At 39.4% G+C, this 25021-nt stretch overlaps 2 protein-coding genes across 4 annotated transcripts; both read left to right on the forward strand.

Moving 5' to 3' along the window:
• The first annotated feature begins 10653 nt into the window (after positions 1–10653).
• Positions 10654–16271, forward strand: LOC122043062 (receptor homology region, transmembrane domain- and RING domain-containing protein 1-like). Of its 3 annotated transcripts, none has more exons than XM_042603508.1 (4): positions 10654–11353; positions 11441–11665; positions 13167–13580; positions 15542–16271. In XM_042603508.1, exons 1-4 carry the CDS (start codon positions 11206–11208, stop codon positions 16153–16155), a joined length of 1401 nt encoding a protein of 466 aa, XP_042459442.1. In that variant the 5' UTR covers positions 10654–11205; the 3' UTR covers positions 16156–16271. The 3 variants fall into 3 exon arrangements, with proteins under 3 accessions (XP_042459442.1, XP_042459444.1, XP_042459443.1); XM_042603510.1 differs by having other exon boundaries at positions 13182–13580; XM_042603509.1 differs by having other exon boundaries at positions 10655–11353; positions 13176–13580.
• A 2076-nt stretch (positions 16272–18347) lies between these two features.
• Positions 18348–24808, forward strand: LOC122043063 (probable methyltransferase PMT26). The gene is made up of 9 exons (XM_042603511.1): positions 18348–18542; positions 19242–20303; positions 20387–20536; positions 21060–21330; positions 21405–21515; positions 21931–22105; positions 22210–22482; positions 23233–23427; positions 24489–24808. Exons 2-9 carry the CDS (start codon positions 19287–19289, stop codon positions 24685–24687), a joined length of 2391 nt encoding a protein of 796 aa, XP_042459445.1. The 5' UTR covers positions 18348–18542; positions 19242–19286; the 3' UTR covers positions 24688–24808.
• Positions 24809–25021: the final 213 nt, after the last annotated feature.

Consider the following 25021-nt stretch of genomic DNA (forward strand, 5'->3'; position numbering starts at 1 on the left):
CTTGGAAGGATCACGCTACGGTTGTAGTTTTGCTTCATCCGCTGACGGTACGCCATCAGCCGAACGGACGCCTTTGCCCTCTCCTCTTCTACCAAGTCCAGCTCCATGTTTCTTCGTTCGGTGTTGTCATCATCATAGTTCTGGATCCTGGCTGACTCAACGCCGACTTCGACCGGTATGACAGCCTCACCGCCATATACCAAATGGAACGGTGTGACTCCCGTCCCTTCTTTTGGCGTCGTTCGGATAGCCCACAAGACGCTCGGCACTTCATCCGGCCAACTCCCTCCCAAATGGTCGAGCCGAGCACGGTTGGCGACTTCAGCTTGACCGTTGCTCTGAGGATAGGCCACGGACGTGAAATGTTGCTCAATGCCGTAGCTTTGGCACCAATCCTCCAACATCTTCCCTGTGAACTGCCGCCCGTTGTCGGACACCAGTCGGCGAGGGATGCCGAACCGACAAATGATGTGCTGCCAGATGAATTTTTTAACCATTTGCTCAGTGATCTTTGCTAGCGGCTCGGCCTCCACCCACTTGGAGAAATAGTCTACCGCCACTAGTAAAAATTTCCTCTGCCCGGTCGCCATCGGAAATGGACCCACAATATCCATTCCCCACTGATCGAACGGACATGAGATGGTTGATGCCTTCATCTCCTCTGCCGGTCGGTGGGAGAAGTTGTGATACTTCTGGCATGAAAGGCATGTAGACACTGTCCGAGCGGCATCTGCTTGTAAAGTTGGCCAAAAGTATCCGGCCAAGAGGATCTTCTTGGCTAACGAGCGTCCGCCCGGATGACCTCCACATGATCCTTGATGTACTTCCTGGAGGATGTAAGCTGAGTCCTCCGAGCTTACACATTTTAGCAGAGGACGCGAGAAAGCTTTCTTGTAAAGCTGATCTCCGATGAGTGTAAACCGACCGGCTCTTCTTCTGAGGAGCCGGGCTGCATATTCATCGGATGGTGGTGCCCGAACGGAGGAATTCTATAATAGGTGTCCTCCAGTCACTTGGAAACGCGAAGCCTTGCATCCGGTCGACATGCGCCACCATCGCGTTTTTCAATTGGTTGTTGAATGACCGGCGTTATTGAGCTCGCGAGTTTGGCCAACTCATCGGCCGCTGGTTCTCCGTTGGAATTTTCTGAATAAGCACTTCTCGGAAAGTAGCTTTGAGTTTTTCAAAGGCCTCAGAGAGTTTAAGCCGCGCAGTTGATTTCAAAGGTGCCGAAAAGTTAATCCGAATAGAGAGTCACCCGACCAGCTCCCACATGACGTGCTGCCTGTAATCCCGCTATAAGGGCCTCATACTCGCCTCATTGTTGGTGGCCTTGTAGTCCGTAGGACGGATAGGTGCATCTTTTCTTCTTGCGGTGAGATAAGCAATATCCCAATCCCCCGAGTCGAGTGGAAGACCCATCCACATATATCCTCCACGGAGCTTCTGGCTCTGCACTCCGGTCACAAAATCAGCCAAGGATTGGGCTTTAATCGCCAGCGGGCTGGTATTGGATGTCAAACTCGCTAAGCCGTCCACTTGATAAGCCGTCCGGACGATTGGATTCAACAGGACTCTTCCGAGTGGATTCGTCCGGACAATGATTGTGTGAGCCAAGAAATACGGTCGAAGCGGGCGGCTAGAACCAAAGCAAAGGCCAACTTCTCGAGCCGGTGTAGCGAGATAGCATCTTTCAAAATATGGCTCGGAAAATACACCGGTTGCTCTTCACCGTTCGCCCTCACAAGTGCTGAGCCTACGACATGCTCGATTGACGATAGATACATATAAAGTGACTCACCCCCGATCGGCTTGACAAGTATAGGCAGAGAATTCAGATATGTTTTCAACTCTTCAAATGCTCGGTCACACTCTTCATTCCACTGGAACTTAGTAGCCTTGCGCAGATCTTGAAGAATGGTCAGCTGTTTTGGAGATGAATCTGGACAAAGCGGTTATCCGACCGGTCAACCGTTGCACTTCCCTTGTGTTTCGGGAGGAAGCATGTCTTGCGAGCTTTCACCTTGGGGTTGGCTTGATTCCCGCTCGGTCCTCGTATCCCAAGCGTCCTCCCTTTGCTCGACAGGCACTTCGGGATTGACTCCGTGTTGCGCTGCTCGAATATCTCTTCCATGTCTTTAAAGAGATCGCCGCTAGGACGGATTTAATAAGAATGTCGTCCACATAAACTTCCAGATTCCGCTATCTGCTCCCCGAACACTTTGTTCATCAAGCGTTGATAGGTGGCCCGGCATTCTTCAATCGAAGCGGCATCACGGTAAGTGGTCGGCGATCACGGCTAACCTTTTCACGATCTTGGCGAGCGGTGGTGATAGCCCGGTAGGCGTCGAGCATGCAAATTAATTCACAGCCGGTCAACCAGCTGATCTATCCGGGGAGGATAAAATCTTTGGGACATGCTTTGTTTAAGTCCCGAAGTCAATGCAAACTCTCCACTTGCCGCCCGGCTTGGAGACCAATACCACGTTAGCTAGCCAGCTCGACTGCACCTCGCGTATGTGGTAGGCCTCCAGTTTCTCTATCTCCCATTATGGCATTACGCTCGGCGCTAAAATCTCTTTTTTTCTGCGAGCGTCGGTCGGACATGCAACTCATGTTGCGCTAGGCTCGGCGAAATTCCGGGCAACTCGTGTGTCGACCAAACAAAGACATCATGATTTTGCTGGAGGCATTGGATCAGCTTCTTCTTCTGTTTTTCCTCTAGATCCGAGGCGATGAAAGTGGTGGCCTCCGATCGGGTCGGATGGATCTGCACTTCCTCCTTTTCATCATAAATTAAAGCAGGAGGTTTCTCGGTTATGGCGTGTACCTCGATTCGGGGGGCCTTCCGAGCGGAAGAAGCTTCTGCTCGGATCATCTCTATATAGCATCGCCGAGCTGCTAGTTGATCTCCACGCACTTCTCCTACTTTGTCTTCCACGGGGAACTTTATCTTCTGGTGGAAGGTTGAAACAACCGCTCGGAATTCGCCGAGCGCCGGTCGTCCCAGAATGACATTGTAGGACGATGGAGAGTCGACCACCACGAAGTTTATTGTCCTGGTCCTCCTGAGCGACTCTTCCCCCAGTGAGGTGGCCAGCCGGATCTGTCCGACCGGCTGAACTTCGTTGCCCGTAAACCCGTAGAGCGGGGTAGTCATGGGCAGCAGCTCGGCTCGATCAATTTGCAGCTGATCAAACGCCTTCTTGAATATGATGTTGACCGAGCTCCCTGTGTCAACGAATATGCGATGAATAGTGTAATTTGCTATTACCGCTTTAATGAGCAACGCGTCGTCATGGGGCACTTCTACTCCTTCCAAGTCTCCAGGCCCGAAAGTGATTTCCGGTCCACTTGCCCGCTCTTGGCTACAGCCGACCGTGTGGATCTGCAGCTGCCGGACGGCCGCCTTTCGGGCTCGGTTGGAATCTCCTCCGGTCGGTCCGCCAGCACTCGCCCCGGGAAGTATTGCTCCTATTTTCCTCCTCCCGAGCGGACGGTCGGGACCGTTCTCTGGACGTCCGGCGACTCTCCTGTCTTGGGGATCTATGCCGATCGGACGTCTGGTGATGTCGCCTCTCTATGCGGGTCCGGTCGGCTTCCTGGGTCCTTTGCCTCCTGTCGAGGGGAGGAGACCGTCGTTCGGCTCTCCGGGGAACAGGATTGGACACAAAGGGAAGGCTTCGGCAATCCCTCGTGTTGTGCGTATCCGTTTGGTGGAATTTGCAGAACATAGGGGTCCACCTCTTCTTTGGCTTGGGCCGAGCGGCAGCCACTTCTTGTACGTGCGATCTGACGTGAGGGGATCGAATTGCTTCGGCCCTCGGTCCTCTGGGTGGCTGCTGAGCGGCTCGCTCGGCTGGAGTTTCCTTTTTCCGAGCGGCTTGCGCTTCTTCCACATTTATATATTCGTTGGCCCGATGTAGCATGTGATCATAATCTCGGGGCGGCTTTCGGATGAGCGACCGAAAGAAATCCCCATCCACAAGGCCTTGCGTGAAGGCATTCATCATCGTCTCCGATGTGGCCGTTGGGATGTCCATCGCCACTTGGTTGAATCGCTGGATGTAAGCTCGAAGCGATTCTTTTGGTTCTTGCTTGATGGCGAACAAGCTAACACTTGTTTTCTGATAACGCCGACTGCTAGCGAAGTGGTGGAGGAAGGCCGTTCGGAAGTCTTTGAAGCTTGTGATGGATCCGTCCGGCAGCCTACGGAACCACCGTTGAGCCGATCCCGAGAGAGTGGTAAGAAAGACGCGGCATTTCACTCCATCGGTGTATTGATGGAGCGTGGTTGTATTATCAAACTTACCCAGATGATCATCCGGGTCCGTTGTTCCATTGTATTCGCCGATCGTCGGAGGCACGTAGTGCTTGGGCAGAGGGTCTCGTAAAATATCTTCCGAGAATTGACGATTGGTCCGCTCGGGAGATGAGTCTGCCCGGGGGGCTTTCCCTTTTCTGTCATCCCGCCTTGGCATTTCATCTGAAGAGGAGCCTCTATCTCTTCGAGCTGGTGCAGCTTCAGGAGTGCGAAACAAGGCTCGGTGAAATGCGACGGTGGCTTGAGGTGCTTCCGCTCGGCCATGAGACGCAGATGTTGCTTGCTGCTCGGCCCGCTCGGCGGATGCTTTTTGTTTTTGCTCTATGAGTTTGGCGGCCCTTATCTCGACCAGGGCGTCGAGTTCTTCTGTTGAAAGCGTCACCGTGTGTTGTCGTCCAGCCTCGTCCATTGTCTTCGATCGGATGCAGGAGCGTTCCCACAGACGGCGCCAATTTGATCCTGTCCGAACCAGAAGTCAACAGACGTTGGGCACGTGGCGCTCCAAGGCTCGCTGATGTAGATCTCCAACTAGTGTCGAGATGCTCCGGCTATCCTGCACAGAAGTCGAGCCGGGAAGGGGATTCCCAGCGACGACCCTCCGACGCTCAAGTCAGGTAAATCACGATGAACAAGGTGGCTCCAGAAGTCTCAGAGTACATACCAGAATCCTCTGTCGATGAAACCTGAGGTTCTTTATATAGAGCTGTGAAAGGTTTGGGCACGCGTACCAAGGTGCATAAGTGTCCTCTGTCCTATCCTAGGTATGCGGCTGTCAGAAAGCTTACCTGTCCTTTCCTAGGTACGCGGCTGTCAGAAAGTTTACCTGACCCATATCGCTACAGTCAAAGCATGCCCTCGATGGGACAGCAGAATCCCCTGTCACAAGATTTGGAGCATGGCACACACGTGAAACCTACAGGTTGTCAAAGAAAGAAATCCTCTGGCCTTTTCCTTTGCTCCAAACTTGTAGTCCGAGCGGACAGATACCTAAACATCCGACCGGAAATCCGCAGTGGTTTACTTGTGCTTTGTGGAGACTAACAAACAGGGGTGCTTTATGACTGCGGTCGGTCAAAAGGTCAGCTCGGTCCATGACCTTTTTAACTGAGCGTCGGAACCCCGTTTTGACAGGGTACCTCCCAACTATAAGTGCGAGCCAGACGGACCCCTCCAGGTACTCGATTCCATCGACCGGCCGACAGTCCAATCGGACCGACCGTCTACGGCCGTCCGTCCGGTCGGACCACACTCTCCTCTGGGTGGGCGGCTATTCCGGTGACTTCCCCTTGGCGTTGACTTTGCAAGAAAAAAGAGGGGGGAGGCCCATTCTTACTACCGGATTATAAGCGCACTGTGAAAATATCCTTCTTGAACAAAACGTCGGAGACGGAGAAGACTCGTACAAAAAATGAAACTCGAAAATGAAAAATGGAATGGATACAGGAGTGTGTTGTTCGAAATGAAGAAGACCTAACTTGACTTAATTGATCACGAGATATTTACAAATAGAACTTATTTAGTGACAGAAATTAATTTTCATCTATAAAATTTGGACGGAATAAAATTTTCGTCATCAGATTAATTTGTATTATTTTTTATATTAAAAATTATATTCTGCCGTTAATTAAATAGAATAAATATCTCAACCAAAATAAACGACGTCGTACCATTGCCATTAAATCATAAGCATCTTAGTCGGTCAATATCATTTTAAGAAAAAAGGAAAAATATTGACGACTTAATTGATCAGACCTAAATTATTAGAACAACATTGATTGTTTATTAATAAAAATAGAGACTCGCAGCCAAGGCAAAGGAATGGCTTGTAGCAGTGAGTTGTTTCCATCTGATCTGTAAATAAATTAAATGTATATTTATGAATAAATATGATATTCAATTCTATCATAAATTATATTCATTAATAAAATTTTATTAATATGATAAATAATTAATAAATTTAAATTAAGATTTCGATAAAATCTAAATGAATCAAATTTAAATTAAGTTAAACTTAAATTCATAAAAATAAATCAAGAAATTTAAAAAATTAAATAGTTTAATTTAATTATTGTACTCTCGTATGCTTATTTAAGCTCAGGTATATGTACTCATAAAATCTCCTTTCACATATTTTATTTTCATTCGTATAATTTGAAATGTAATATTATTCTGTCTCTTGTGGATGTTCCCTATATATTATATTTTTTTTTGGGAGCAGATCTTCTAATCCGTAAATTACGGATTAGGGGATGATTCATTGATGAGAACCCTTGATTTGGATGAACCCCACCTATTTAAAGATGAGATCCATTCAAATCAAGGGTCCTCATACAGTGGATCATTATCTGGTCCGTAATTTACGGACTAGAGGATCTCTATTGGATCTCTTGAGGATGATTCCTGTACATTGTACTTTTTTGCAACTTGATATAAAAATAATTAACGGCTAACGAATTGGCCATTGAAATTATACCTTGTGTTATATTTTGATAATTCAAATTGTTTGAGTGAGGCCCTTTAAGATTTGAAAAGACAATGAGGCCGTTTAAATTTAAAATACTTTTTTTTTAAACTTTTATGAATTATGATTAATTTATGTGCAAGTGAAAAATATTAATTGGAGATTAATAGTTAATTACCAAGCTAAGTTCATTTCTGGTACCATCCGTTAATTGAGAGAAGAAGAGCAGGGATTGAGGTTAATGGCGCTTTCTTCTCTGCATTCATTGCCGTGCACAGCGAGGTTGCCATCAGGCAGTCGAGATCCTTTAGATCGTAACCCTTAGTCTATTTCTAAACTAAAGATTGTTCATAGATGAAATTCTATGGATCTTATCTGTATAACAGGTAAAGTCTATGAAACTCCTATCTATAAGTGAGGTAGGCTATTCTCTAGATTGTACTTTAAGATCCAAGATGATCTGTGCTCGCCACTGAACATCTCAAGATTTTTAGAGGCCATAGGTAAAAAAAAACATAACTCTTTAGGTAATTTTTTAAAAAAAGTTCTCACCCATTTTTTATTCGGATTTGAGATGACAATTACAAGTTTATTTTTTTAAAAAATATTAGTTTTAAAAAATGGATTTTTATATTTAAGTTTTGATAATAATTTTTTTCAACTTATAAAATTATTTAATATTTTTTAAACACTGATGAACTTAAAATTTTGTTTTCTGACTTTTTTAATATTCTATTTTGAGTTGTATGAGTAAAAAATCTTTAATTAATTTTTTATTAAGAAAGAAAAAGAAAAAAAGAGAAATAAATATTAGTATCACCAAATAAGGAGAAAGAATGGCTGATAAGGAAGGAAAATGGCACAAGCATTGAAAAAAAAGTAATGCGATCGGTTGAGATTTTTTTTTTGTGAGATATTATAAAGGAAAGAGTTATTAGATTTTATAAAATATAATTAAATAGGTTGCCTAATATTATATTAAATTAGGGAAGGTAATTAATAAGGAAATTGCGAGTTGAAAATGGGAAGGGGAATCCGTAGCAACTATGACAATTTTTATATAAAATTAGGGAATATAATTAATGAGGAAATAGGGATAAATATTTTGTGTGAATAGGCTGTAGAATTGTCAGCAACATGACATTTATTGACGTGGACACACGTGCCCCTAAAATTCATCAATAAAAAAATTAAAAATTATAAATTATAAATCAAATTTTAATAAAAATAAATTATCAACTAAATCTAAATCTAACTTCAAGTGATAGAAAATTAACTCTCTCCGTATAATTTTCATGATTTATATCCTTTCAAAGAGTGTGGGGTTGTCATGGTGAGACTCAACTTTACATTTTACTCCAACAGAAAAAAAATTATTAATCAAATTTAATGTGATGAGTAAATAAAATCTAATTTGATTAATAAAAAATTAAAATGATCAATTAATTAAATTTTAATAATTCACAAAACTAGTTATATTTCCAAAAAAAGTTAGAATTCTATATGATCTATCTGTGTTTCTCAAATTTATTTGATGATATATCCGTGAGGTCAAATTGTCCACTACTAAAATTAATTAGATCTTAAAGTTAGATAATGGAATTATTAAAAATAAAGATATATCATACTTCTATGTTTTTTAATAAAATAAGGGTGCATACAATAATATAAGGGTAACATTTGAGAATCCTAACAATAAGTTATTGTAATGTACTCTCCCTCATACAAAATTAATTTATTTATTTTTATCAAATATAAAATTGACAAGGATAGATAGTATACTTGATTTTAATTAAAGACTGAGAAATGTATACTTTTTAAAGTCGCTAGCCCAAAGTATTTATAGAAATTTCTATAGGACCGTGATCGTTCGATAGAGGGGTGGTGAATATCGATTTGAAAACTCGAGTGTAAAAGTACGCAGCGGAAAAGTAAATGAACACAATTGATTTTACTTCGTTCGGAGCCTGTGACGACTCATACTCGAAGGCTCGTGGTCCTTGACCACTTTCGTTGGGCGATCACTAGCAATTCGAATGTGATTACAAAAAGAGTACAAGAAATGCTAATGAAACAAAGCACAAAGCTGTACCGATAGAAAAGAAAACTTAAGGAGCAAGGGCGCGTTGTCGGAGCTTTGTTAGCGTCGCTGGAGCACAGAGCAGCAAAGCAATCTGGGAATTCTGAGAGATGTGTGTTGAGAAGCTCCACCCCTGGGGCTTCTTTTATATGGTGCTCCGGGCGCCTGGATCCCTTCCGGGCGCCCTGGTGCGACGTGGCAAGTCCAGTCAGGATGCTCCACGTGGCGAGGCGACGCAGAGGATAAAAATTGCCTCCGGGCGCTTGGACCACCTTTTTCCAGAGATTCCTTTTCCTGCAAAACAAGGTTAGTCCGAGGCAAAATATATCCTGCAATACAGATTGTTAGCACAATGAATTAACAGAAAAAGTATGACTTAGATTCCGTCTTTCCGAGACCGGAATCTAATCACGATCTCGACTTAGATATCCGAAATGGATCTAAGCCGGATCGACGCCTAATGTTCCCTTCCCGGGAACGCGTCCTCGCAATCACTCCCCTCCAGTGACTTACCTTACTTACCTGCCAGACGTCCGGTCAGCCCTTCGACCCGTCTGGACTTCTCGCCAGCTATCCGGTCAGCCCGTCGACCTAGCTGGACTTCTTGCCAGACATCCGGTCAGCCCGTCGACCTGTCTGTACTTCTCCTGCACACTCGATCAAAGTGTCAGACAACAACAAAACTAACTTAACCCATTTGTCATTCATCAAAACCTAGGTTAGACCGTTAGTGCTACCCGCACCAACAATTTCTTCTCACGGGTGTTGTCAATTCTAAATTCTAAGATGTTGAACTAAAGAGAATTATAGTATATATATATTTTTATATAAAAACAACTAGAAAAAATTATTAATAAGAATTAATTTTTTTTAGTGTGAAAAAAATATTAAATTAAATTAATTTTAGATTTTATCAAAATTAATAAAGGATAATGATTCTTAATAAAAAATAGTAAGATAGCAAGATAATTGGGAAGGAAAGAAATAATGACACATATTTTTTTATATTTATTGGATGATTTAAATTGATTTTTTTCCCAACTTATATAGATTAAAATAAATTAATAAAATAGCATCCAAATTTTTTCTCTTACTTTATTAACATTGTCTAGTCATTTATAAGAAATATCTTGCCATTTAAGATAATAAATGCCTAAAGATAATTTCATATTATTCATTTTTTTATTTATTATCATAATAAATATGATAATAAAATTAATATTTTTTTATATATTAGTAAAGCAATCAGGGAAATAAGAATGAATATATAAGTGTGAATAAATTAATGTTTAAAAATCGAAAAAAAATATTTAGGTTACTTAAATGAATCAATTCGTTGGCTTCATTTTAACTTGTAGCAGAGATGACGTGGCAAATTCCCATTTGGACTCTCACAAACGGACACCACTGACGTCATTCACCAACTCCAGCCGCAACCGCAACAATGACGTCACTCCGTCGGCCAGAAACTTCGCGTTGTGTCGGACGCACCGTAACGGATCAGCGTTCTCGATCCCTTCCCGTCCTGAAAGATTCGCGCGGATCGCTTTGAGATACGGACACGCGTCCACAACCAGATTTTGTCATCTTTTACAAATTAGAAAATATGTCAAAACAACCTCTAAAGTTTTATTAATATCAAAATACCACCTAAGTTTTAGTTTACAATAAACACCAGGATGTTCTCTGAAAATGTTCTATATATTAGGGAGTATCATGAAAATTATTTGTCTAATTAATTATGATAATTTCAATTGGAAACCTAAGTCATTTATGTAATGTGATTATTGTGTTGATATGATCATCTGTTTGCGGCAAAATCTGGCGGAAATCGTGATGCTATCTCTATTAGCTGGCGGGTGGTGGATAGGTTCGACGACGACGCGGCAACGAGATCCGAGCTTGCCGACTTCGGCTTCGACCTTTATGGAATCCGACGTCTCCATCGTCGCGCTTCACTTCTGCTTCCCTTAAGTTCTGATCTGTGGATATTCCCCCCTTCTCTGCTGTTTTCCGGACCGGAGCTCTCTTTTCCGGCGTTTCTTTCTGCGAAAGATTCGATTTTGAGGATTCTTTGCGGTCTGGTGCATAAGACCCGTGCTTTGGCTCTTCCACCGCGGATTGGTGTTGTTAGGGATCGGAATCTCTTTTCCGGGTTCTCTTTCTGCTTTTGGTATACGGACACCCGCGCTTTGGTCTCTTTCATTGAGGATTGAGGTTCGGAACTGGCGTGATTGAGGGATTTTTGGATTGCGGCAGCTTTAAGGCAGTGGAAAAAGGGACAAAGTTTGGGTTTTAGATACTCTTAAGGGTTTCTTGTGTGCGCCTGGTTTGCCTACTATGGGTTCGTTCAAGCATGAGATTGAGAGGAAACAAATGCTTACTCTTTTCCTTCTTCTTGGATTGTTGGTTCCCACGGCAGTGAGTAATGTGGTGCTGATCGGAAAAAACGTGTCCTTGTCGTTTCCAGATGTCGAGGCCAATTTTGGTGAGTGTTTCGTATTTTTAGCAAGGTTTATTTGGCGTCTTGCAATTGTATCATGGCTTATTGGTTCTCATATGTTGTTATGTGCAGCTCCACCAGTAAAAAGATCAGGTGAATCTGGAGTATTGTATCTCGCAGAGCCGTTAGAGGGGTGCACTAAGTTAACAAATGAAATTTCTAAAGGTTTAGGTGCTCCATTTGTGTTGATCAGAAGAGGAGAATGTTCTTTTGAAGCTAAAGTCAGGAACGCACAATATGCTGGTTTCAAAGCTGCTATCATATTTGACAATGAGGATAGAGGATCCCTGATTTCAAGTAAGACTTTTATAGTTTGCAGTATTGCAACTTTAGGATGTTTAGTAGAGCATTTTAAAAAATCTAGTCTTGGTTAGAGAGAACCAAATGTGCAGTTGCATTGTAATGGGTCAAAGCAATATGATATTTGCCAATTTCATTAAAAATTCAATTACTTTAATTTCTAATGGCGATCATACCTTGCTTTACATGATAAAACAACTAAGGCCTTATTTGTTTATCTCAAATAATTTAACTGTGATGAGAATTGGGAGCACACAACGAGGTGTCATGGAGGAGTTGGCAACAATTTTGTAATTGATTTTCATTCCCATGAGAAGTTTTTGGAATGAATAGAAATCATTGAGGTGGAATGTAATGGTAGGGTTTAGAAAGCATTCCAAATGTATAAATCCTAATGGATTCAGTACTAAATCACAACACTTTTTTCCAAACGAGTACTGTACGTGTGTCACTATTCACAAATTATTATCATATTTCCTTTCATTTCTTATCTTTTTAATTTTCCATACTACTGGTATTGCCCAAATTCTTATTTGCTAGCAATTTTATTGGTGGTCAAACAAACATGAGCAATTTTCAAGATTACGAATATATAATTATAGGGTCCTTTGTTGGTGGATTCTGATACCCAATCCGTCATTAATAAGATTTAGCTTTTTTGAGGGCAGAACCCCATAGTTGTTTGAATACTCGATGGTTAATGGAGCGTCGTATGCCTTCTAGGTTAAAAGATGGGTCATGGGTTTATGTAGCTAATAAATAATAAAACTTACTAAACTTTGTAGCGAGGATGAGACTATTGAGATGAAGGCATAAGGTTAATAACGTAGATAAATAGAACACAAGTATTTGTGAGATGTTATTATGACAAACTAAGAGAGAATATGATAAAACAGAGTGTGTATGTCCAAATGGATTAGCTGAATCATTTAGAGTTAGAGGTAAGCAGTAGGAGTTCAAAGAAAACTTGTCGAGTAGTAACCTAGATTTTACTGATAATTGGCCTTACAGTTCAATGATGGAGCAAGATCCATGCAAGTTCCTAAATGGTTAATACATGACCTTTTGTGTAGTTTTCCTTTTGGTATTTTCTTATTTTTTACAATGATTTGTTGTCTGGGGATCGATTGAGTTCATCACCTGTCATCCCATCATGGTTACCCTTTGTAGTTAGCCTAGCGTCACTGTTATTCTTCCAATTATTTATGATTAGAATTTAGTAGAATGAGAGGAATAAATAGTTGAATTTTTGCAGCAGAAACTCAAGCTGTATGCTGGTGAAAATTATAGGCTTTTGGATAGAATGAAATGAAATATACATTTCCACTTCTACCCTTAATGATCTTATTTAACACTTGTATTCTTTTTAGCTTAGTTGAGCATGTTAGAGGTGATCCTTGTTTCTGATTTTCTTTTGCAGTTAATTATTGGAAGCTGTTCTAATATATCGTAGTCAGCAGTTATTCTTTCACTTTTTCATGATCCATATTTCAATAAGATATTGCAGTGGCAGGAAATTCAGTTGGCATCCATATCCATGCTGTGTTCATTTCCATGGCTTCTGGTGAAACATTGCGGAAGTATGTTGGCTATGCTGGTTTGGAGTTGTGGATCTTACCTACCATTGACAGTTCGGCATGGTCAATTGTGGTCATTTCATTCATATCACTGCTAGCCATTTCTGCTGTGCTTGCCATGTGCTTTTTTGTCCGCAGAAATGTTATAAGGCATGAACAGCATCGACTTCCTAATGTGCGTGAGTTTCACGGAATGAGTAGTCAATTAGTTAAAGCTATGCCAAGTCTCATATTCACCTCAGCTGTTGAAGATAATTGCACCTCAACAACTTGCGCTATTTGCCTAGAAGACTACTGTGTTGGGGATAAACTTCGCGTGCTTCCATGTCGGCATAGTGAGTTTTTCTTTTATCATAATTCAGTCTTATCACCTGTTTTGCTTGATGTTTGTGTCTTCCATAATCTATCTGAATGATTCGTTCTATTGGAACTGCATAATTTTGTGGCATTTCAACTCCACTAAGGGCCAGACAAAATATCATCTTAAAACAACAGTCCTAATACTCTTAGAAAGCTTCATTAAAACTTTAAACAAACTGTTATGATCAGCAAACAATAAATCATCTGAACTGTATGTCCAATATACATAAGCTAAGGACCCTATCGTCTGGTTACTCGATTGGAAAGGTGTGAAGAAGAACTGAAGGGAAAGAAAGGCAGGATAGGATTAATCCTCCTTCACTTGGAAAGAAATGTAGAAAAGAAAGTTCTTGTGAACTTCCAGCCAGTCTGTTCCATGCAAATGAACAGGACGTATGGAGAAGGAAAGACTGATGTTGATTGTTTTTTAGTTTTCGACAGGACAAAAACTGGTGGACAGTTGACTAAGTTTTTGTTCTTTTACTTTTCCTCTTTCATTGCTTAATGGTGAATGATTGATAATATTTTCACGTTCTTTTCCTTTTCAATTCCTCCTCTTCACCAATTCCTTGCATCCTAGTAAACACACTCCTGTCTTTAATCCTATATCTAGAAAACAATTTCAAAATGTTATTGATGAAGACATTACTCATACTTTCCAACAATTCAAATCACTAGAAAAGGCGGTGCATAGAGCTCTTAGAGTTCTACGTCTCATGTGTTACAGGAGGATTATAAACTCTGAAATGTTCTTCACATCGATAGGTAGGCTGGTCGAGTCTACTTAGTAAGGGCATTGTGATGCTAAAATGAATTTAATTTTTGAAGCTTTAAACTTCGCAAGGAATTTTTTTAGTAGATCTTTTTAAGGTAGTAGTTTTTATGTTTTTATTAGAAATTATCTTGTCTTCTTAGAGAATAGCGAATTTCTTCCAAATTTGATGGACTACTTTTGGGTATAGGATTATTTCTTTCATAGAGAATATAATTTATTTCAGTTTTGTGTTTATTTGGGGCCTTTAAAAGAAACCTTAATCACCCCTTGTTGATCTTCTTCATATTAATATTTCACTTTGGTGTATTTAGTTTTGGTGCTACATCTCATAAACCCCTCATAATGCGAGCAATCCCTCTCGTAACTACTAACTTGAAAATGTAATCTTGCTTTGCTCCGGCTCCATTTGTAGTGTGTTGTTTGTAGGCAAAGGCAGTAATCATTGTTCCCAATAACTGAGTTACTACACATGCCATGACCAGTAGAAGATTGCACATTGGCATGTCAGTCACTGAAACCATTTAGCTAACTTGAAAATGTAATCTTGCTTTGCTCCGGCTCCATTTGTAGTGTGTCGTTTGTAGGCAAAGGCAGTAATCATTGTTCCCAATAACTGAGTTACTACACATGCCATTACCAGTAGAAGATTGCACATTGGCATGTCAGTCACTGAAACCCACTTAGCTACACTCCCATAATGGTTAGCCAAGTCAGGAGTCGCCGGATGCCTCGACATTAATCTTCTACTTTAACCCAGAAGCTAAGTCGTCTAACATGCATAGAATCCATGAGGTCTAATCTGAATGGCATTCGGTGATTCTTTGTTTGGAGATTACGCGAGATGTTTATAACTGTAAAATCATTTACTTTTTGCTGGTGAATTTTACCACCGAGATCCTCTCAGGGAATCAATGTATCATTCATAATCACTATTATACCATCTTTCTAGTTTTGACAATCAGAACTGCACACTTTCCTTATCATCTGATAGTTTCTTAACGATTTGGTCTCCCGAGCTTATGTAGACAAAATGCCGATCCTGTGTGTTTACTGGTAGTTTTTCATGATTCATAATTGCTTCTAGTCGTTCTCCTAAGTACTTGTAACTCATGATCAGGTAATTTGTTGTCTCACACTAATCTTTGTTGAATCATTGAACAGAGTTCCACGCGTTCTGCGTCGATTCCTGGCTCACTACTTGGAGGACATTCTGCCCTGTTTGCAAGCGAGATGCTATGGCAGGCGTAACTGATCTTCCGGCTTCTGAGCGCACGCCATTACTTTCTGGCACAACTCCGAGCACAATTCCTGTATCATCATTTCATTCTCCTGTGGCAGCATCTCCAGCCATCCGTATATCGGCAATGCCTCCCTGGTCACATTCAAATTCCAGACCTCATTCCTTCGCGAGTCCTAACAGTTCGCGAACAATGCCACTGCATCTCCAGTCTAATTCGAGTTTAACATCAAGCATTTCGCATATCCCTAACCTGCATAGTTCCTACGGTCGCTCACCATCAATTTGTATAAGTAGAAACTCTCTGGACCTTAGAAATTCATCGTCTCATAGATCTCGTTCGTACCTCGTATCTCCTCATTCCATTTACTCACCTATGAATTCTAGACTTGGATCCTCATACATGCCCGGCTCGAGTAATGCAGCCTCCAGCTATCTTGCGGCATCGTCCAGTAGACAATCTTACTTGAGACATTGTCCTGAATCAGAAGCAAGTTTATCCGCTTTAGCCTCGACAAATTCTTTACCGGGATGCTGATCTATACAATGGCTGCAGTTTTGATGTATATTATTCTTGGTTATGAAAACCTTAGATTTTTCTTGTTGAATGACAGAGACATGTTATTCGAGTATGTCTTGGTTATTCGGGTTATATGGTTTTGATCTCTATTACAATTGTTTATCCTCGTTTCTTTCCTGATCGGATTACAGGTAGCTCTATCGGGCTAATCGAAGCTCACTGATGGTGATAATGCCCAGTTTATTCCTACGGGGCAAAGGAAAGGATGTATCGAATGAAACTGGAGATTATTTAGTTGGTGACGCTGGGCAACCGATAGCCAGCTATCGATAAGCTCATTAGTCTATCAGTAAGCTCAGTGGGCTACCCTAATTTATTTTTATGTTAGTCAACTAATAGCTTGACTATCGGTGAGTAAGCTGTAAACGAGCTGAGTCGAATAGTAAAAAGCTTGAGCTCAGGTTCGGTTCATTATTCTTAAGTTTGAGCTTTGCTCGAGTTTGATTCGAATTTTAGTTCTTAAATTTTAATTTAACTTGTAGTAAAATTAAATAATACGAGTTCGACTCGAGTTTTAGTTCAACTCGAGTTTTAGTTCGAATTCAGTATATATGTTCGTGTGCTCACAAATTAAACTCTATTAAACTCGAGCTCGACTCGTTAACTTAATCGAATGAATTTTTTTTCGAGCTAAGATCTGAAAGCTTAGTTTGTTTATACACCTCTATCGATGAGAAACTCTATTAAACTCGAGCTTGGCTCGTTAATTTAATCGAACAAATTTTTTTTCGAGCTAAGGTCTGAATAGCTCGTGACTCGTGAACAACTTAGTTTGTTTATACACCTCTATCAATGAGCTCATCGGGCTAGTTCATAGGGAGGGGTAGGGATTTAGTTTTATATTAGAGGTGTAAATAGGGAGGGGTGGGGATTTAATTTTATATTAGAGGTGTAAATGTATCGAATTGATTTAAATAATATGAAAATGAATCGAATTGAGTTAAATAATATAAGAAATATTAGTATTTGAATTAAGTTAGAAAAAATACGTAATATTCTAATTCGATTTGAAGTTTTAAAATATAAATAATGTCAACTAAGCATAATTCGAAATAAAATTCAAGTTTAGTTTGAATCATTGGAACTTTGATTCAAGCATAATTAAACTATAATTTAAAATAATTAAATTCGATTTAAATTATTTAAAATTTAATTTAAACATATTTAAATTAAAATACTATAAAAACAACTTAGAGTTCCATTTGAATTTGGATATGTTAATTTTAAATATAAATTAAATATTTTTTGAACCAATTTCAAAATTTTAAGAAAATCGATTTGTTTGCACCCTAGTGAAGATTAGTGGATCATTAAATTCAAGTTTGGTTTGAATCGTTTCAACATTGATTCAAGCATAATTAAACTATAATTCAAAATCACCGAGTTCAGTTTAAATTATTTAAAATTTAATTGGAACATATTTAAATTAAAATGGTATAAAAACAACTAATGTTTCATTTGAATTCGGATATATTAATTTCAAATACAAATTAAATATTTTTCAAATAAATTTCAAAAATTTGAGAAAATCGGTTTGTTTGCACCAGATTAATGGATCATTAAACTTGCTCTGAATATTTCATATTTACAGATTTAAGCAATACTAAAATATTTTTAATTCAGATTTGAAAATTTTCAATTACCTTTTAATTTTTTACTAAATTAATAAATCAAATCATGTTACACATTAATTCTAATTAGGCAATATAATTAAAATATATTAAACTGACTTTTAATTGAGATTTAAATTCCATCCAATTTCTCAATTTTTTTTCTTTTTTTATTAAACAAAATCGATCAATTTACATTTTTACCCCTTTGACGGTCAACATAAATATACTTCTGCGTTGAAAGCGTACCTCGTTAGTGGACCGCCTCCGTTATATCCGATATTGATCCTCACTGTTCGTCACGGCTGACATGTGCAAGAATTTTACATTTTGAACGCCTGTCAGACCATTTATAACGGTTTTTGTTGTTATTTTTTAAATAAAACAACACGCGTTATAAGCGTCTAAGCGACATGATTCCGTAGTGTTCGTTCTCCCACCGAACAGCAGGGACAGGTGGACGTCAAATCGCGACCTAAGATACGACGGAAATCACGACCTCGGCCTACATGATCAGAACGCGCCGCGTTTTTCTGCCGTGACTTAAGGGGGTAGCTCAAGTCGGTTCGCGTATCAGATCTCGTTTTTTTTTTCTTTTGGCCGCGGCTTCCTCGCTTCACTCTTCTCGGCGCTTGCTGCTCTGGTCTCAATCTCAGTTTGTGAATCTCGTCGGTGGAGGAGGAGCCGCTTGCTGCTCCGCTTTGATAGCCGGACGTTGCTGTTGGCCGCAGAGTGGTACTGTTCAAATTCCCTGCTTCGCTTTCCGTGGATCACCGACCTAGGGTCACTGCTTTAAAGTTTTTTTTTTCCCAAAAAAGGAGAGTTCTTTTTGCGTTTTTGCTATCTTTTTGTTAGATCTTATACGGAGTTTTGGCTTCTTTTTCGAGCTCGATTTTTCATCCATCAATGTCGGTTTTCTTCAGATCTGTCACCGTGCATAGGCTTGTGCATTTAAATGACGAGAGTATGCATTTGAGAATACCATTCACCGTTTTTATTGTTGTTTGGTGTAGATCTACAAGGTAGATCTTAGCAACCGGTTTCATTAATATTCGAAGGTAGCTAAAGGATTTTGTTATTGATGGTTGGAGATACTACTATTATTGCGTTTTAGTTTCTATTCATATTTGGTTGATGAAGTGCAAAATTCTCAAATCTGAGTCTATGATTTTAGATAGTAGCGCCTCTTGACGGCCACTCAATAGTTCAATGAGTTTTTTTTTTTAAAAAAAAAATAGTTCATGATGTTTTGATTCATCTTTTTGTCGTGGAATTTACTGACTAGGTTATGCTCAGATAGGATTGCTTCTCGGCTTGTTAGTTTGATTTCATCTTATTGTTTGTTTTTGTATTCCATCCATGTTAATATTTATCGCTCAATAGTTTATTGACTTGTTAATGTGCTGAAGAGATACTTTCGTTTGAGATACTCAGGAGGACTATCCCTTCAATGTTTGGATAGATCCATTTGCAAAAAACATGCCATTTGGAGCTAGCTCAAGGATGGATGGTAGAAGAGCATCCTCATATTGCTCGACTACTACAATCATCACATTTGTCGCCCTTGGCTTAATAGCAGTTTGGATGATCACGTCCTCAACGGTTGTTCCTGCAGCTATATCTGATGCACAGCCTGATACTAACGAAAAGGTTTCAGTGCCGGATCCTACCTCCTTTGAAAGTCGTTCAGGAGACATGATTGAAGAGTCAAACGGTGACGACAAAGACAATAATGTCCAAAATGAATCCAATTCGTTTACAAAGAAAGCATCTGAGACATCGTTAGAAAATGTAGAAGTGGAGAGTTCTTTAAACAAGAGCCAAGACAATAAAGATGAGTCAGAGGATGATTCTAAAACTGGGAGCTTTAGTGATATTAATGGAGAGGAAACAGGAGAGACGATCCCGGAGGTTGGAGATTTAGATCAGGATACTAAAACAGGTGATAAGGTCGATCCCAAAGAAGATGAAAATGATGAAAAAGCTAATGAAGAGAAGAAATTAAGTCAAGATGAGATATCAGATGATGACAAAACTCAAGGTGAAAAACATGGTACAATAGAGGAAAAGTTGGATCCAGAAGGAGGAAACATTGCACAAGATTCTGATGGGAGCAAGGAGGGGGGTGATCAATTTAGGGCCACTGGCAGCAATGAAGTCTTTCCTTCTGGGGTTCAATCAGAACTTTTAAATGAAACCAATACCCAGGATGGTACATGGTCTACACAAGCTGCAGAATCAAAGAATGAGAATGAGATGCAAAACGTTTCTTCCTCCAAAGAAGAAAATTTAGATTCCACTTGGAAGATTTGTCAAGTCACTGCAGGAATAGACTATATTCCTTGCCTTGACAATGAAGCAGCTATTAAGTTACTTCATCTCACTGGACATTATGAACACAGAGAACGACATTGCCCTGATGAACCCCCAACCTGTCTTGTTCCGCTACCCAATGGATACAGGCCACCAATTAGGTGGCCTCTGAGCAGGGAAAAGGTAATTTTTTTGGCCATTGCCTTTTCTCCTATTTGCTTCTGCATTAAATTCCTTCTGTAGTAAAGATTTGTGACTTTGTGTAGATATGGTACAACAATGCTCCTCATGCCAAACTTGCAGAAGTGAAAGGACACCAAAATTGGGTGAAAGTTTCTGGAGAATATACTGAATTTCCTGGAGGTGGAACACAGTTTATACATGGTGCACTTCATTATATTGATTTCATTCAAGAGGTAATAAATATGTTGGCCAATTTGATTTCTTCAATTCTTATTGGTTCTGTACTATTGTGCAGCAGTGAAACCTATTTTTTGATTGGGTTGTATCCCTTGTGGTTTATGCCTACCAATCTTAATACTGTCCTTGATTGTCATGTGCTCTTGTTTTAGGATTTCTGCAATCACGTACCAATCTGAATGTTTACGGTTGTATGCATAATTTCTAAGTTTCCATCTGACTTAAACTTATTCCTTGTGGACTACTATACTTGATCATTGCTTATTTCTTATTTGCTTAAATTTGGTTGACCATGAAATCCCAAAGTAATTTCATAGATTTAAAGAATTTGCTGCAAAGACTTCGATATCTTTGTTGTTTTCCTTTTCCAGATCCTGATATCTAGATTCTGATAGGATAGAATAATTTGTAATGATCACTAGTTTTTTATTCTTACAAAATATAAAAAGATTTATGTTGGTACTTGGGAACACTTTTAGAAACACTGAAAGATCCTTTGCTTTTTGAGAATAAATGCAGTCTTTGCCTGATATAGCATGGGGAAAACGCAGTCGTGTGGTTCTGGATGTTGGCTGTGGAGTAGCTAGCTTTGGTGGCTATCTCTTTGAAAGAGATGTGCTTACCATGTCATTTGCACCCAAAGATGAGCATGAGGCTCAAGTCCAGTTTGCTTTGGAGAGGGGCATCCCAGCTATATCGGCAGTCATGGGTACTAAAAGACTGCCTTTCCCTAGTAAGGTCTATGACGTTATTCATTGTGCCCGGTGCAGAGTACCTTGGCATAGAGAAGGTACTGTTTCTGTCCAATATGATTTTTGTTTTGTTTTATGGATTGAATTATTGATCTTAAAGTGGAGGCTACAGGTGGCATGCTTTTGTTGGAGTTGAATCGGTTGCTGCGCCCTGGTGGTTACTTTGTCTGGTCTGCAACACCAATTTACCGAACTGATCCAGAAAATGTTGAGATATGGCAAGGTACAAAGAAATAATTTCTTATTAGTTCAAATATATTAAATTTGAGGGACTATACTGTTTTAACAAATAATTTAGACAAAATGATCTTTAACAGGTAATTGAATGTCTCAAAAATCAATCAACAAGATCAATATGTAGTTTTTCACTTGGCATAAATATAAACTTGGGTTTCTTGTTTTGAGGGAATTATTTGCAATTTCTTCTCGAGGAACCTTGTTCTGGTATTCAAAATGAGAAATTCTCTTGTGATCATGATTCCATTAATTTATATTAAAAATCTTTAATTGTTTAACACTACGAGATGCTGTCATATATGAAGACAATCTGACATCTATTCTTTTCTTCCTCTTGACCTATTTTGGAAAACTAAGTAGACTTGGATTGTCCTAATCCTATTTTATTAACATTATACTAGCCATGACTGCAATAACAAAATCCATGTGCTGGGCAATGGTCAGCAAGACAAATGATACGCTTAACCAAGTTGGTTTAGCTATCTATAAAAAGCCTTCTGACAACAAATGCTATGAGCAAAGAAAGGAAGATAATCCTCCACTCTGCCAATCATCTGATGATCCTGATGCAGCCTGGTATGATCTTTGCTTTGTAGGATGGACAGGGGACTCTCATCGGCGTGTTTTTTTCCATCTAAACTGTATTCATCTTCATTCCATTTGCATCTTTTGGCACACAGGAATATCACACTCCAAGCATGCATGCACCGGCTGCCAGTAGATCTTACTAGTCGAGGGAATCAGTGGCCAGTGCAGTGGCCCCTAAGGCTAGAGAAAGTACCTTACTGGCTAAACAATTCTCAACTTGGGGTTTATGGGAAACCTGCACCAGAAGACTTTGTATCAGACTATGAGCATTGGAAACGCGTTGTTAGCAAATCATATGTCAGTGGAATGGGAATTAATTGGTCTACTGTGAGAAATGTCATGGACATGAGATCTGTGTATGGAGGGTAAGTTGATACTAGTATCATTCTAGTTTAGCTTTTATATAGATTGTCTTTTTCTTCTATAATGTCTAATTCAAAAAAAAAAAAGGCTAATCTGAGCTCTAAAGTCCATAATTTTGATAAAATTCATTCATTAATAAAAAGGAGGGAAATCTACTCCGCTCAACCCTCCAATCCTTTCAGACAAATGAAACTCCTCGCTTCCTTTGATAGCAAACCTACTGCTCTGATATGAGATGCAAACAAGAGATTGCCTAGTTTGTTTGTTATAAGATTACTGAGCTGCTCTTAAATATGACTTAATTACTTTAAATATGAATTTCCTTCTGTGGAAGGTTGTATGACAAACAAGATATTATGATTGAATTGATAGGTTAACCAAGATCGTTGTATATTCTTTTATGTTGAATGATGATCCCAAATTGATTTTGGCATAGTTATAGTCCAACTACATCTGAGTGGATTTCCATGTTGGCTTGACTGTTCTCGTCGTTGATGCTACATATTAGTTCTTCCTTCTGTAGGACATTTGTTTGTTGTTGCACCTTGTGATTGCTAATTTTCATCTGTCTCCTCACAGCTTGAGACTGTTCTTTTCATTTCTGACACTTATTGTCCTCGCTATATATTGTAAAATATACATTTTTTAGTTTAGCAATTCAAAGAGATACCTAATTTTTTATATCATGATATCATGCCTTAGCAACCTTTGATATTTCACTCTACATTATTTATTTTTGCCGTTGTTTTCAGATTTGCTGCAGCATTGAGAGAGATGAAAATTTGGGTGATGAATGTTGTCTCAATTGATTCACCAGACACACTTCCTATTATTTATGAGCGGGGCCTGTTCGGCATGTATCATGATTGGTGTGAATCTTTCAGCACCTACCCAAGATCATATGATCTTCTTCATGCAGACCATTTATTCTCAAAAACTAAGAAGAGGTCAGTAAATTCCCATTAGACTTCCATGATCTAATTATCGCTTGTCTTTCTAGGATGCTAGATTAATGTTTCTAATTAAAATACTAGTGCAATTGTTTGGTTCAAAAGGATAACAAATTTTGATATTTGAATTTGAAGCAGTATATACCGTCCAGCAAGCAACATGTTATATAGATAATAATTATGCCTTGAATAAAATTATCTTGTTGCCTTTGATGGAGTGAAGTAATGGTGTGGTAAATAGAAGAAATTCTCACAGCACTCAGTTAAATATAGTTAATTCTTTATGAACTTCTCGACTGCTTTTCAGATTCTCCTCTTTGGGTTTGCTTATCACAATTTGGATGCCCCCTTAATCACTACCACACCTATGGCTTTAAATTGTGTCTGAGTAAATAAACACCACATCAATCAAGGTATTATACCTGTTACCGATTTTAGCATTTTAAATGCACCATGCTTGATCTAGAGGGTGGCTTCAGGCAAACAATTGGACATCTACCTTAATAGAGTTGATCCTTCCAGTGATTTTTCTTTACCGTCAGTATCAATTAGTGATGCTAGAGAGTGGCCTCAACCACCGTAAGAAGCCTAAATCCTAATCAGTAATTGCATAGTTCTATCCTAATTGTGTATAAATATCATAGTGATTATGCTCAAAAAGAGCAAAGTTTTATAATTGGAAAAGTTGAATCTATTATGTGGAGGTGTTAAGGTAGAGGGATACCCAAGAAGCTACTAATAGTTAATGTAACAGAAATGATTTAATTAATATGAATACTAGTAGTGCTATATCCTTATATAGCACAACTTGATGATGATGGCGATTATGAATACTTTGGTCAATTAGCTAACAAGGTACAATCTTTTATAACAATCATACACGATCTCGTTACCGCAAATTATATCTTCTCACACTAAGTTGCATCTTTCTAGAGAACTACATTTTTCTCAAATCACTTATGTTTACAAGACTGCTGGATATTTGAATTTGAGTTTTTCGTATGCCCTTCTAACCACAATCATTGCTTTCGCATAATGCCCGATATTTTGTGTTTTAGGTGCCAATTACTGCCAATACTTGTCGAGGTCGACCGAATTGTGAGGCCCGAAGGAAAGTTGATTGTGAGAGATCATGTTGATATCATCAGCGAACTAGAAAACACACTCAAATCTCTCCACTGGGAGATCCGGCTGGCATATTCCAAGGACAACGAAGGCTTGTTGTGCGCCCAGAAGACGATGTGGCGACCAAATTAAGCGAGACAAACTATTATTACGAGTTATTGCCAATTCTGGTACAGATGTGTATTAGTTTATATTATGAGTTCTTGATTTAGATTCAAGAAGCTCAGACTGCATCATAAGTTCCTGATTCATTTGAGAAAGAGAGAGAGAGAGCGCACGCGCGAGAGGGAAAAAACATTAAATTAATTGTGTGAATCTTATTTGTTTAGTGAACTAGATAAACACAAGTTTTTCTATCTTTATTTTTGATATTTTCTTTGCTTGCTTTAGGCAATGGGTACTCTTATCTCGTTGGATTTCGACGTTGAGCAAGCAACATTGTTGTTAATTTTTATTTCGATTATGT

The sequence above is a fragment of the Zingiber officinale genome, chromosome 2A, assembly GCF_018446385.1.
Source record: "Zingiber officinale cultivar Zhangliang chromosome 2A, Zo_v1.1, whole genome shotgun sequence".
NCBI lineage: Eukaryota > Viridiplantae > Streptophyta > Magnoliopsida > Zingiberales > Zingiberaceae > Zingiber > Zingiber officinale.